The sequence below is a fragment of the Artemia sp. Qi Xiang Cuo genome, chromosome 21 (assembly GCF_049724085.1).
Source record: "Artemia sp. Qi Xiang Cuo chromosome 21, ASM4972408v1, whole genome shotgun sequence".
Lineage (NCBI taxonomy): Eukaryota > Metazoa > Arthropoda > Branchiopoda > Anostraca > Artemiidae > Artemia > Artemia sp. Qi Xiang Cuo.
The window spans coordinates 340,502-355,572 of NC_142814.1; the positions used below are offsets into that span (position 1 = coordinate 340,502).

General features: G+C 39.3%; 1 protein-coding gene across 1 annotated transcript in view; it reads left to right on the forward strand.

Annotated features, from left to right (window-relative positions):
• LOC148939124 (uncharacterized) overlaps positions 1–13,286 on the forward strand; it is a 43,117-nt gene extending 29,831 nt beyond the window's left edge. The window contains exon 3 of the mRNA XM_089107238.1: positions 13,212–13,286. Within this exon, the coding sequence (XP_088963364.1) occupies positions 13,212–13,286 (75 nt within the window). The remainder of the gene's footprint in view (positions 1–13,211) is intronic.
• Positions 13,287–15,071: the final 1,785 nt, after the last annotated feature.

Consider the following 15,071-nt stretch of genomic DNA (forward strand, 5'->3'; position numbering starts at 1 on the left):
TTACTCTGTTCTCGATAGGTCAATGGCAATAGGTTTTCAATTTTCAATACAATTGAATTCAATTCCTTCTCCTTTGATTGCAGTGCTGCATAATCTTGAGGAGATGTTTCCTGGTTAGGGGGATCTGTGGTGACGGTGGGTCTCTCACGATATGGTTTATGTTTGTCCACACATCGCAATGCATCTTGAAGTAAAAGCATTTTTTTGTCATCGGCAATATTCTCGTCGTTAATGAATTTGCTTAGATTGTACTCAAAATTCTCGATGGGCGAGAAGACAAGTTCAAATGGTGTCAATTTATAGGGTTTTGCCATATTCTCTCACTATAGAAAACTGTTTACAAGTCCTGCAATTATCGGTAGTAAAAGTTTGAAAAAGCTACCGACCGCTTGAAGGAGACGTGGTCGTAATAAAAATTTTACATTTTTTTTTAAAGACCAGGAGCCGAACCTTGACACCTTTTTGGTTTTAATGTTTCTAAAAACATATTGCACTTTACAAATATCCTCAGTTAAATTTAAAAACAGTTCAGATATTAGATTAATGAAATCATTGTCAACCCCATGTTTGAGCATAGCCTTCCTAAGCAGTGGTTTTGATGGGCTTAAAACGGAAAACAGATGTCGCTGTTCATGTAATTTCTTAAGCGTCATAATGGTGACTAATAGCCTTTTTTACTGTTCACCGGTAGATATACTGTAATTTCATTGTTGAAAATGTCGGTGACTACACGAAGATCCTCGGGCGTGCTCTGATTAAGATCCAATGAAATGTAACCGTAGGGCTTGCTAGTCGCTTGAGTGTACGCTGACACCAGACATTTAGGGGCGCGGGGTTATATGTGCTTTTTGTGTGTTATGCGCGAGCTATAAACACGAACGACTCGATAGATAATATAGACGGTGCAATTCAAAGCAAGGGTTCGCATACATTTGCTCTGATGAAACAGATTGTGTAGAACGAGGGTGACGGATATGTGTTCATGATGGGAGCGAACAGTGAACAGTTGTAGCATTTCCTGTGAGAACTGTTCAATGGATTCAGCCAAATCATCAATAATCAACCAAGATTTCGATTCAGTACTATTGAAAACATCAAGTACCCGTATGAATTTTATTGGTATGGTTGTGTCAATAGCTTTTATTTTATCATAGGACTCCTGCCAAATACTATAGCAATAGTAGATTTTTTCGGCTTTTCCAAAAACATTTTATCGCAATTTTGAATTATTCTAGTTAAAAGTGTTGTTTTCCCTGACATTGAGGGACCACACAGAAACGATCTGAAGGGTGTTTTAAATTGATACATGCTGTTGGGGACAACAGTCGGACTACAACTAACTGTAAATTATATGTGTTCAATGAATAAGTAATAATTTTCCCCATAGATCTATCTATTCAAGAACAAAAAAACAATATTTCATGGCAGTATTTATTTCGGCACTGCATGAAAATACTTGTTCAACATGAACTACGATAAAAATAACACAAGAACAGTTGACAAAATTTCATGGTCAACATGAAAACTCTATTTGTTCAACATGAACAATGATAACACTGTATAAATAAGCACTTTTTGTCTTTAAAAACACTTTTCTGTACAATACTTTATGTTCAATAAAAAACAACACTTTTTTGTACAACACTTTTCTATACAACACTTTATGTAAAATAAACACTTTTCTATACCTGACACTTTTTGTACAACAGAAAATACACACACTCAGGGAACATGAACTAGCACAGTTGAACTTGATTATGGTGAATTTAAAGGTGTGGGTTCCCCCATTCCCCCGGGTCGCGGGGCCGAAAGCCGGCCGGCCGCGGGCGGGACCCCCCCACCCCCCCTGGGCGGCCGCGGGAAGGGACCCCCCCTCCCCCGGGGGGGGGGGGCCGCGGGGTGAAAAAGAATAGTTATCGTCACTGCAGGTTAGTGGATGGGTTAAGCTAGTGAGATTGGGATTAGTTAATTTATGAACAGGTTGGGGTGGAGGTTAGTCAGGTTAGGTTAATTTATCCAGACCAAGTTGATTGCGATAGTCAATGCATTCAACTCGATCTGAAATACGGTAGTGGCCGTGGGGTAGAACACTCACACCGTTCTCGAGCACATAGACTTTGTCGGATATACATGACATTGCATTTTTCTCTACTCTCACAGTATAATTTCTATACTGTAGAGAGCAAATTGCAAACACTTGTGCTCTCGGCACTAGGCTACTTTCTACACAGTCTCTGTACACGCTCATGTTAAAATTACTCTTTAAAAAATGTGTAGGCACCCCTTTACACGCCTTCTTTTCTTCCCCACTATGAGTTTCCACGCAATAAACTTTGGGACCCGGGAACACCCCCCTGGATATCAAATCACTCCCCGTCTCTGATTTTAATTTTAATAGTTGGTTGGGGGCTTGACGTTTCACCAGCTCGGGGTAGAGTGATGGATTCCAGTTGGTGAAATCCATCCGCGAGCTGATGTGTTCGCCCTTTTGCAAATCATCCAATAAATCCAATTCAGTCCCATTTACCTTTAACAGCAGAGAATCTGTATCCCCATAGTAAACTTGAATCTCCCCCTCCCTTGGCCATTGCACCTTGCACACATTGTAAAAGAACGACAACATGAGCTTTTTTGAAATTTCTAGTACTGAACTGCCGCCTGCAATATTCTTGTTCAGTACCACATTTCGCTTTCGCCTGTGTAGAAGAACCATGCCGGCCTCTATGCTCGTGAACGATGTAAAATTGGGGTCGGCAATAATTCGTGCACTACTCTAGAGGGTCAGTCACAACGTCGCAGCGAGATCTATTACGAACGCCTTCACACATTTTGCCAAACGCTGAATTTAGAATGAGCTTATACATTTCCTTCTCTAACTTTGAAGTTGCTTTAGAGCATTTATTGACAAAGGTGTCGATAAAAGTTTTCAAGTAGGGTCGCTGATTGAACTGTAGGACCCGGTGTATTTTAGTGATTTTGAAACCATTGCTCACCATCCAGTGCAAAAGCACATGGTGAACATCGATATTCTCCTTAGGGTCCAAATCAGCAATCAGTTTCTGTTTAGAGGGAGTCCAATGCATCCCCATATCCTCAGCCAATGAAAAATTTGAGGGGCTAAGCGAGTCTCTGCTCCCCGGTCGCTGGATACAAGGAAAAAATAAATCTGTTAATGTTTCGTGCCTTGCCCATGGACTGAGATCATCAATTTCCAATAAACATCCTGGCTACTCGGTGTTCTTACCTATTTTACTATTGTGGACCTAATCAAGATTCTGAAGCCATTTGTGGTTTCCACACAGCCAAGAGCAGTATGACATTGCCGAAGGATACAATGAGTTCGTGTGCAAGAACACTGCTTTTGACTTTACACCGGTGCTTTGTCTGCTCAGATCGGTTGACAAGATGCGGTCCCCATGACAAACATACCCTCCCCGCAGTGAACGCTCTACAAAAAGGTGCTGATCTACGTCGGTGATTAGGCCTAGTTCCTCCCTGCTAATTTTTAAAATTAAATCTATCACTAAATGGGGTGTAGAAAAATAATAGCCTATATCTAACCCGAACTCTGAATAGATCTGGTCTGTGTTCTTACAGACTATATCCAACAGAGTTAAAAAATCACTGGCCAAGTACAGTCTACAATAATGCCACCCATTTTTACAATACCCCTTGGACCAAACCTTCTTGGCAAACTCAAACTCCGCGGCTGTGCATTCACTGTTGGTCAGTGAATTGTAAAAAGCTTCAATTGGAGGTAGTTTCTCCTCGCTTAAGCGTGCGCCAGAACAGTAATAATCGTATGCATATATACCTTTGCAGGTCAACAGATCATACATTTCACTGTCCGAAAAGTGTTGTTTAAGCAAGGGAAAACTATCAAAATTGTCGCTTTTTTGCACATGAATCAATTGACTAACAACCTTGGGAAAAAAACTAACAGAGTATATAAACCTGAATTTAGAAAAGTACATACGCCCTTTACACACAGCTAGCCCATTAATCTCGAGACTCGCTCACGTCTCGGCCGATTTGGGACTTATGTTATAGGTAAAAGAACTATTTATACATGAATACTCTAGTCCCCCTCCCTCTCTATGCCTACGTGCCCGTCCGGTCAAATAAATTTTAAGTCATAATTGGAATTATGAATAAAAACAGGGATAAAAAACTGCTGGCTAACATTTAAATTACACGATTGATGCGCAACCCCTCTAAAATTACTACTTCCCGAGGATATTTCCTGCCACAAATGGTCATGCTCTCTGACTTTCCCCCTCCCACCACGTTTCCCTTTAGCCCCCTTATCCACCTCTGCAAACTCCCCCTTACAAACCCAACATATTTTTTGATTTTTAATCACGAGACGATCCTCTGCAGACACCACTATGGGATAATGCGTATTTCTAAAACGAGAAATAGCACAATGAGCCGTGCCAATCAGTTTAGTCAATGCCTTGACCATGCACTCGGGTCCCTAATCAAATATTTCAACTATTTCTAACAACTGCATGGTGTTAGAACTGTCTCTTTGTGCGTGGGCATAGGAAACTGCAATAGCCAGGTGTTCTTTGACTCGATTTGGAAAGTGAAGGTCATTCATCTCCACCAGCTTAGCTTCACAGTCTAAAGATATTTTATTGCATTGGAGGAGGGTATTTTGAAAAATTTTGAGACGTAGAATTGCCTTATCCCCTGAAACCGTTTCCGCTGTCTGGTAACCGTGGCGGCTACAATGCTTCATATGATTTTTTAACTTTAGTTCACTCCAAAATCTGGAGAGGCATGTTGGACAGTAGAAACAAGTACCCCTTTTCTTACCCTCCCCCAGAACTCTACTAATGTCAGTGATAGGGTTAAAATGACCGATTGTGTTTGGTTGACTAGGTGGTGTGTATAGCAACCAAACCCAGTGTTTAACCAAATTAACTGACGGACCCCTTACGGGGAAAACCACCCCCTTCTTTTTTGAGCGAGCTCCATCTTCAAATTCAGTTTCATATTGTACCACAGTAACGCCGATATTTAAATGTGCATTAGCCCTTTCAAAATTGTCAATGGATCTTAGCGTTACTGGGTATTTTCCTTCTAAGCAAGAAAAATCTACAACGGGGAAAAGGGACGCTTCCTTCCCATGTATAGCTCAATTGTCTAAATTCGTCTTGGTAGCGTCACGTGCTAGAGGCTCGAATGCTGAGATGATGAAAACATACTTGAAACACATTTGATCTGTTTCAAAACAGATCTTCTGGACACCACGACAACCCTCTAGATCTGGATTATAATTTAAAACTGTATCCCTTTCATACCCCCCACCTGCCCCCCCCCTCTTAAAATAAAATCTTTCTTAAATTTACAAATATTTATACTTAAATTTTCAATAAATAAAACTACTGAGCCACTCCCATTTTCGTTATAGTTCTCGAGATGCGTTATAATTTGTCCTACCCACTCACAAAAAACACCCTCAAAATTTTTTAAATTTGGATAAATTACACGCATCTCAGAATGTATAAAATGATAGTAAACCTCGCTTTTCCCCTCATTCAAATAAAAAACCTTTAAAACAATGGAGACAATCATTGAATCCCTACCCCCCCACAATTGAATTTGGTTCTCCAGTAGTGCACGAATTTTATCTAAATAGGCATGCACAATTTCTACAGGGTCATAAACAAAATTTCCCCCCATAAGTGTATTAAAAGGATCCCCAAACGTTGCAGTGAAAACAACTATATTATTTAATATTGTGTTGGATAATTGAAAATCGGGGAAAGATGTACCCCCTCCCCCCAGTTGTTCAACAATATTCGGACTCTGTTCCACTTCAGTTGTTTGAAGTGGGTAATCAGTGGGAGGAGGGTTCCCTGTAAAATCATTTAAAATTTGTAAAGTATTCGGGCTCAAGTCTACCAGCTCAACTGTGCTACTATCTACTTTAAAAAAATCAGCAAAAAACTCATCAATATTATCAAGTACTTCAATGATACTGTGCCAGTCATTGTCTTGAATCTCCACTGGCGGTGTTAGAATTGGTTCTTCCTCTTCTTCACTGAACGGGGAGTAGGGGACCAATCCGACCTATAAATGAAAAAATAGCTTATTTTCAAAGTGTTCAAATCATCCCTACTGTTAAAATTTGGATTATTATTGCTTAATAACATTTGGTTAATTCAACTGAAGATAATCTAAGATATGACATAGAAGGCGACAATTTGTTCGTTTATTTTCAGTGTGTTCAATTTTTTTTTTTTTTCGCGGCACTTTCCCACAGTGCACCCCTGTGGCGCTTCCCTGACCCGTGGCGCTTTTCGGAGCCACAACGCATCCCTGTGGGGCTTCTCGGGGCCCTCATCGCTTCCCGCGATGCTTCTCGAGCCCGTGGCGCATCCCTGACCCGCGGCGCTTCCCCCAACGCTCCCCTGACTCGTGGCGCATCCCTGTGGCACTTCCCTGACCCGTGGCGCTTTTCGGAGCCACAGCGCATCCCTATGGCGCTTCTCGGGGCCCGCATCGCTTCCCGCGATGCTTCTCGAGCCCGTGACGCTTCCCTGACCCGTGGCACTTCCCCCAACGCTTCCCTGACTCGTGGCGCACCCCTGTGGCGCTTCCCTGACCCGTGGCGCTTTTCGGAGCCACGGCGCATCCCTGTGGAGCTTCTCTGGGCCCACATCGCTTCCCGCGATGCTTCTCGAGCCCGTGGCACTTCCCTGTGGCACTTCCCTGACCCATGGCGCATCCCCCGGCGCTTCCCTAACCTTGCCCCCACAGCACTCCCCGGACCCATCGGTACATTCCGGGCTCCGCGGCTCCCAGCCGTTTACCTAATGCCCCAAAAAACCGTATTGTTAGGCGACATAAGCCGTTTCGCCTACTTCCCATACAGGTTGTCTATGACTCCAAATGAGCCTAGATTATTTTTAATCTCATGTCTGTTCTGTTTCCAAGCGTATTCTCTGGGAAACAGTACAATTAAATTCGAGAACCGTTAATTGTTATTCAGGAATGTCTCCCCATGCAAAATCATGGCGCGTGTGTCTAGACAAACATTACTCAAATTATAATTAGGCCTATGTGTAAGAGATTGCAATGATATAATCTCTGTCCAACACAAATTGAGTGGGGGAAAAACATATTTTAAAATCTATGAAATTTTAATTTTACAGTGTCGAAAAAAAGCGAAAAGCGAAAAGATGGAGGAAATGGGTAGAAACTAATCAGCTTTTGAAAAACCGTGGTCTTTACTTGATAGCCTTTTCATAGAAAATTGTGTTTAAATAAAACGGCAGTTTATAACGCAAAGGCAGTTTTCTATGAGGAAATTATGCCCGGGGTATAGTACCCCTTTTCGGCTTCACTACGAGCCGATTCAGCAGACTGCTGAATTTATGTGTTAACAGTGACCGGATTTAAAAGGGGGGGGGGGCCAGGTCCTGAAAAAAAAATGACAAAATTGTACTGGGATTAAATAAAAGTTTTACTTATATGCCACTTAAAAATATAATATTATAGCAAAAATAGCATTTTGTGATAAAAAGGTTTTCAAAAAGTAAACTAGAAAATTAGCTAAAAATATTATTATGAGATAGCGGCGAAGAGATGGCAAAGATTAGAAAAGAGTGGTTTCCTTGCAAAAAATTATATTTAGATATGTAATAGGGGTTAATATCTCACCGAGATAAGTTTATATTGGGATTGAAAAGGACTGAAAAATGAATAAATAGAAAGGTAGGAAAAAATGCATACATTTGCATATCCCGGCTGCACTTGGGTGCCAGATGGCCCGGGTAGTGCATGCTGGAGGGTGGACGGGGCGGCGTCGCTATGTTCTTGTGCGACTGGGCCGGCTATTTCACGATCTTGCATAGCTTCGGTAGGGTTGGTAGCCGTCCACTCTCTCTTTAACATAAACCCAGGCTGCATTGGGGCTGGCACTGATGGGGCTGTCTTGTCATCTCTGGCTTTCTTAGCGGGCGGTGGTGCCATACATTCTTCATAATTGGCCTTAAAAAGAAGGGAAAAAATTAGTATCAAAATAATTTGCCCCCTTTTCAAAGAAAAAACGTTAGTACCCTCATCCATATAATTTTGTTTAGTTTATCACTAAGAAAGCACAACGTAAAAAATTTCGTGAAATGTACTAATTGCATCCTTTTTTTGAATCTGAGAATTACGACTCACTGAGCCATTCAAAAGCCGGCCTAGTTTGTATATTTATCACACCCCTAGAAAAACAGCCCACGGAAAATCGCCCTCCGGAAAATACCCCTGAGAAAAGACATGGAAAAATATCCCCTCCCCCCACCGAAGGATATGGTAAAAATGCTATTCAATTTACGCATAATAAAGCAATGTATCTTTTTCTTAAACTCACCCCCCTAACTTTTCACGCGAAGAAACAGTTTGTTTTCACCTTACAATGATGGCGATAGACTTGAGGCATGGCCCCCTCCCCCTTTCGCCAATGTCCTAAATATATTGTTAGATCTTAATTTGAAAATAACGAGATTTCACTGGTTCTCCAAAAAGAGATTGTATATGCCTGCGCTTAATAAATTGCAATTGTCTGCATGAAAGCGTTTTAATTTGACAGGAGAAACAGTTCCTTTTGACTTTGGCTGCTGCGTTCGTAAGCACACCGGAAAGGGGTGACAGCTAATTATAGGCCTCGCACCAGAGAGCCTTGTGTCAAATCAGAGCGAGCTAATAACAATAGAGCGATGGATGTCTCAGAGAAATGATTACAATTGAGAAAATTGCATAAATTTAACGAAGAAATAATTATTTCTTTTTGCGAGAGTTTTGTTGTAAAACGGTGAGGGGGGGGGGTTAGGTTTTGAGGGTAAAAGAAAATATTTTATGTATTTAATTTTGACGGAGAAAGAGTTCCGTGGACCGCGGTTGTAAGCCGGAAAGGGTGATAGCTAATTAGAGCCACACACTGGAGTCTTGTGTCAAAACCAGAGCAAGCTAATAACAACATATCGATGTATGTCTCAGTTAGAGAAATGATTACAATTGAGAAAAGATTACACTTTAGAAAATTCAAACTTTAACGAAAAGAGAATTATTTCTTTTTGCTAGAATTTTTGTTGTAAAACAATGGGGGATGGGGTTAGGTTTTGAGGGTAAAAGAATTTATTTTATGTTTTCCATTGATTGTAAAGTGATGTTTGTATTGTATGTGGGGGGGGGGGATTTGGGGTAAAGGAATATATTTACGTTTTAGCTGAATATACTGGAGGATGTCCAAGGAAAATTCGTTTGAAAATAAAAAATGTACTTACATGGTAAATTGAAGTTGCCAAGGCTTCAAGTTCATCAAATTTATCCATTGTTGTTTACACAGCGTCGAAATACTTTCTGATAATTGAATCACAGTGCATGTCCGTTATATACGAAATCTCAAGGGAGAATTGTTATGTAACGGGGAAAATCATATGTAAGCAGGTCTCTGATTGGCTGAGAAGGGGGATGTATCCGACTCGCTGATTGGCTGAGAAGGAAACTCGTGATCTAACTGTTTCCGGGAAAGTCTTAACATTTTGGCTCGAGAGCAACAACAACAAATACTATTTCTGGACACCATGACATTCACGAACGATTACGCAATCAATTTCTCGGAAATTCACTTCCCCCTCGAGTCCTAGATCAATAACACTGTTCCCGTTAGAATTCAATGCGGATGTGCAACCTTCGTTCCGGAGTTATTACACATAGAAACATCAAATAAATCGACCTTGGAAAAAGAGGTCATTGACCCCATTACGCAATCTTTCTCCCTAGGGATTCCATGCCCATATATGGGGTGCAAAAAAAGTTGTAGGTGGCAGCAGGGGTGAGGGATGGGGGCTTTAGGGTCCCCTCTACTTTAAGCCCAACTTATATTAATTTTGCTCGTTTTAAGTTTGACTCGGTTATTAATTGTAATTTCTGTTCGTTTTGGTTTCAGTTATTTATCGATGCTGATTTTTGGTAGTTTCACGCTCGTTAGATTATTTTATTTTATTTTTGCTCATTTTTTGTTTAATGAGGTTTTATTTCTTCTTTATTTTTCTTTGAAAAACTTATTTTTTAGCAAAAATTTTTTAAATTAATTTCCGTTAAAAGACCTACCGTCTCAACGAAATTCCCTCGATTGGCACTGGACTCTCCTTCACCGTAGTGGCGAAACGCTAGACCTTGCCATCCAAGTAAGGCTGTAGTTTTTAGCAGAGCTTTTACATACCGTCTGTTCTTTAGTATTTCTTTTTCCCTTTTTTTGGAGAGGCATGAGGCAACAGATTCAGCCGTCCCCGCCTGAATAGCCTTAAATTTGGTCCAGGAAATGGTACATGCTTTGTGTCGGTCACTGCTTTCGTGCTGCCATACCAGCTCTGAAATTTCTTTTTACTCTCTCAATCCTTTGTCGACGAGTGCTTTGGCGCCATGTCTTATCATAATGTCTTATGATATTGTGTTTTAGCACGCCATATCATAAATTATGGGAGACAGTATAATATGACAAGCCGAATCTGACGAAAACATGCCAAAAGAGATGTTCTTCAAATGGGTGACTTCGCTGCAAATCTTTGTTTGTCTTCAATTTGCTGTTTTGTAATGACCTGGCTTTTGGTTTTTCAGGAATAAATCGAAAGCAACAAAGAAATTTGAAAAAAGAATAATAAAATACGAGCTTCAGAGTTTAAAATTTGGCCCCTTAAAAAATCAGGGGGGACACGGTATCCCCTGCCCCTCCCCCCATCCAAATGGCGCCATTGATATACCAGTTACACTAATTAGATTAATTGTTCTTATTATTGCACAGAAAAGAGCTATCGGTGGGAGGTTCAATCGTACGACAAGAATAAAATTGTAAATCATCTCGGTTCTTATCTTCATTGATAAAAATGTGCTGATTCAATACTTAACAGCTTTTTTTTCAAGAGTTGTAAGTGTTTGATAAGCCAATAAGCACGTCAACATTTATGCAAACTTTTGCCAGTTCGTTTGGTGTGATATACGTGGTAGTGTGCAAAACGTTGGTTTTAAACTCTTTAATTGAACGTTGATTGTCGCTGTTAACCTTTCACTACGGCTACTATATGGCTGAAACTTCTGTGTAGTATTAAGTTACTCCTCAGATAAACCACAGGTAGACTGGTCTGGTGATCTGTAAGGCAATAAAATCAACAAAAATGATTTGTTCTTTTCCGAAAACTTGATGGACACATGACGTTTTAGACAAGAATTGCGGATCGTTTTCCAGGAAAAAAAACTTATGCTCTCGTTCTTCCTCGTTAGCATCGCCATAAATGGCTGCAACAACGTAATTTTTTGCAAAGAACGTGCAGTTTTTGGCCTCCCAGGTTGCTACATCTGTCTTTCAATAATTTTTGTGGGGTATCTTAAAGGCTAAAGTGTATAGTTTCAACTTTAAATTAAAAACAAACCAAATGATCAGTCTTATATTACAGAGTGTTTATTTATTTTCAAAGTCAAATCAAAGATAGACAACAAGCGTAAAAACAAATTATATGCAGAAAATATACTTGAAAGAAAATGACTATCATTAGAGGCTGATGGCCTGAGCATCATTTAATAAAGAATATGTGGCAGTATCATACTAAGCGTACAAAAGCACATGAAACGAATGAGCAGGGAGAGGTGACAAAAAGCCACAGGAGCCAATTTGTGCTACATAAAAGATTAAAAAAAAACTCGTCTTTTTGACGAGAAGTGTGCGTAGCTGTGTTGGCCTCAGGCGGCTTAATGTTGCAGTGAAATGTTAGCAGGAGTAAAAGGTCACTATTGGGCCAAGTCACCCCTTGCTGACATATTGCTTTCACGACAGTTTGGAAGTGGTAAAAATAGAATAACATGACAATAAGAAATATCTTTAATTGTTTGCTTACCACACAAACTTCTCAGCTTCAACACTTCCCGAACCTCAGCTTTTCGGAACCCTTAGTAATAATTTGGTAAAGCAAAGAAATAACAGGTTAAAATGGAATCAATTTAAATCTTTTTTTGTCTGGGAGGGTTGCTTGTTTATTACTCTTGGTTGTAAGAACTAACGGTGGGAGGTTCAATCGTACCACAGAAAAAATTGAATCATCTCAAAATGGGAGACTAAATAATTTTTTTAATGATATCGTACTATTTAGCGATACCAACATTAATGATTTCGTAGGAGCGCGGCTAAGTAAAGATCGATGTGGGCTCTAAGTATTATTATTATTATTAATTTTTTTCCAGACCACTTCGTATGAAAACAGTTGCTGCAGAAATTTTGGAAGGGGCTCGTTTGATTGGAAATCGGAAATTCTAGTGCGCTTTTTAAGAGTCAAAAGTGATTAGAGACCCCTTCTACGCCCTTTTTAGCTGCCCAACTTACAAACATATCTGGTCAAAATTTAGAGATAAGTATTTTGTTTAAAATGGTCGAAAATGTTCAATAACTGTGTCTCCGGGGATTAAAAGCCCCCCACAGCCCTTATAAGACCTGTAAGTCATGCAAGTTGCCCATTGTTCACAGATAGGTTTTCTTCTTTGGAAAGGGGGATATATTTGATCGTAGGGCTAAAAACAGGCTAAGGTTATTAAGGTGAAACATTTAGGGAATTTGGGAGGGATGATGAACTAAATCAAAATATACTGTGTGCATGCAGTTTATCAAAAGGGGGTACAAGCAAAGCTATGAATCAGGCCCTTATGACGGCCCCACACTTGACGAGTATCAGGAAAAAAGACTTTTCACTTTTTGGAATATTTTGAGATACAAAGCGTTTCTTAGTGTTCATGCTGCAGGAATAATAAGTAGTTTTTAGTACATTCAGAAAAAAGATATTTTTATTTGATTTAATTTCACTCTTTTTAACGCAAATAAAGGGAAAAAATTGCAAGGAGGGAGGGTAAAAAGTCCTAAATTTTACCAAGAGTACCCACTTAGGGGTCAGCTAGTCTACATAACATGCCATGATTTTCCCAAGCTAGCAAAGGCCCAATTTATATAGACTGGGTTTAGAATTAAATAAGTTCTTGAAAAGAAAAAAAAAATTATTTGCAGCTTTTAACTGAAACCACTCGTTTTCACGTATATTTATCGATTCAGGAAAAACAAAATTATTTAGTACTTTTAGTCCATTCTGAAAACGAGCTTTTCTAATTTTATTTCATTTTTTTTTAATATCATCTCGGTGTAATAATGGAAGATACAAATTATTTTATAGAGCACTTCAGTGGATACCGTCAAAGGATGCAAAGGACACCAATATGATTTGGCAATTGAAGAATATGCTCCTTGAGAGAATATTTTGACTTCTTGATTTTTCTTTAAGTTATTTTTTTATCATATTACTAATATGTTTCGTCAGTATCATCCTCAATCCACGTGAAACCTCTTTATATTCTCCCAAATTGAACTAAAAAGCTATTTGTTTAGTGAATAGGCACAAATTAGAGCTTAATTTTTAGTCACGAGTTCAAATTGTATCATTATGATGAATTCGTTTTAGAAGCTCCAAATAATTATATTAGTCACATAAGTGCTGCAAATTGTTTTTATTATAGATGCATCTGCATCTGCAGATGCAGATGCGGATTACTCTTGCCCCAGATGTAACCTTGGTATTGAGGATGTGGCCCATATTCTCACCGAGTGCCAGCAACTTTCTATATTAAGGGAAATTTATTTTGAGGGTGTTAATTGGGTGTCCCCGGGTATCCTTAAAACGACTGTAAAAAGGACAATCAGGCAGTTATGTAAATATGTAAATGAAGCGTTGACATCAATGAGTGAAACTTGATATTTATGCTATTTTTCTTGTGGAGTGTAATTAAGAATACTGTTCTGTATGGCCTGTTTTTTTTTTGCTTATAGTAAATTATTATTATTATTATTATTATATACGTTTTTGGCATTTAGTGATATCCCTGGATATAACAATAAGACAAGATATGTGATGTCTGTCAGACAAGACTGGTAGGGGATATAAGGCTTATTAGAACATATGGGGTGTCTGCCTTCTCTGTTCTTCATATTCTTCCAGTACTGTGTGTCAAGCACCATCATCTTTTGGGGATTAGATTGGAAGTTCAGCTGTACTACGATCAGTTGAGACATCATTCCCTACAGGTCTATGAATTTGGATTTTCACTTTTCTCTAGCTAGTAGCTATTTATTTTATTTTATTTTTGTTCACTTTTCAGTAGTAAAGATACCCGAAGACAGTAAAGCAAATAAGGATCTGCTTTAGAGTAGCAAACCAGGGCCAGGTTACCGCTTTCCTACCGCTATCCATTGAAAAAAATATATATACTGATTCAATACTTAACAGGATTTGTTGCAAGTATGTAAACGTTTGATATGTCAATTAGCACTTTAACACTTCTGCAAACTTTTTCCAGTTCACTCGGTGTGATATTCGTGGTTGTATGTAAAATGTTGGCTTTCAACTCTTTAATTGAACGTTGATTGTTGGTGTAAACCTTTAACTACGGCTATACGTAAGGCTAAAGCTTCTGTGTAGCATTAAATTACTCCTCAAAACTACAAACAGACCAATCAGGTGATCTGTAAGGCAATAAATCAACAAAAACTGTTCGTTCTTTTCCAAAAATTTAATGGACGTATTGTGTTGAAGAAAAGAAATATGGACTATGTTCCTGAAGAATCAATACTTTCGCTCTTCCTCAGTTTCTATCGCCATGAATGGTTGCAGCCAAAGCCGTGTCCAAGGGAGAAGGGCTAGGGGGTCTGAACCCCCACCCTGAAATGTTTGTCTTACTCGCGAAAAAAGTCACAAAAATGAATATAAAAAAATTTTTGATGCGTTTTTTAAAGTTTTTTTGTATGCCACTTTCCCCCCGAAAAAGTTTGTTTGTAACCTCCCCCCCTCCCCGACAAAAAAACTAGACATGTCCCTGATTGTAGCAACGTAATTTTTGGAAGATAACGTGTAGTTTATGCCTCCCAGCATGCTAAATCTGTCTGTCAATGATTTTTGTGGGGTAGAATTATATGCAGAAAATACATCTGAAAGAAAGTCATCATCTTGCAAGGCTCAAGACCTGAGCATCGCTTAAATGAA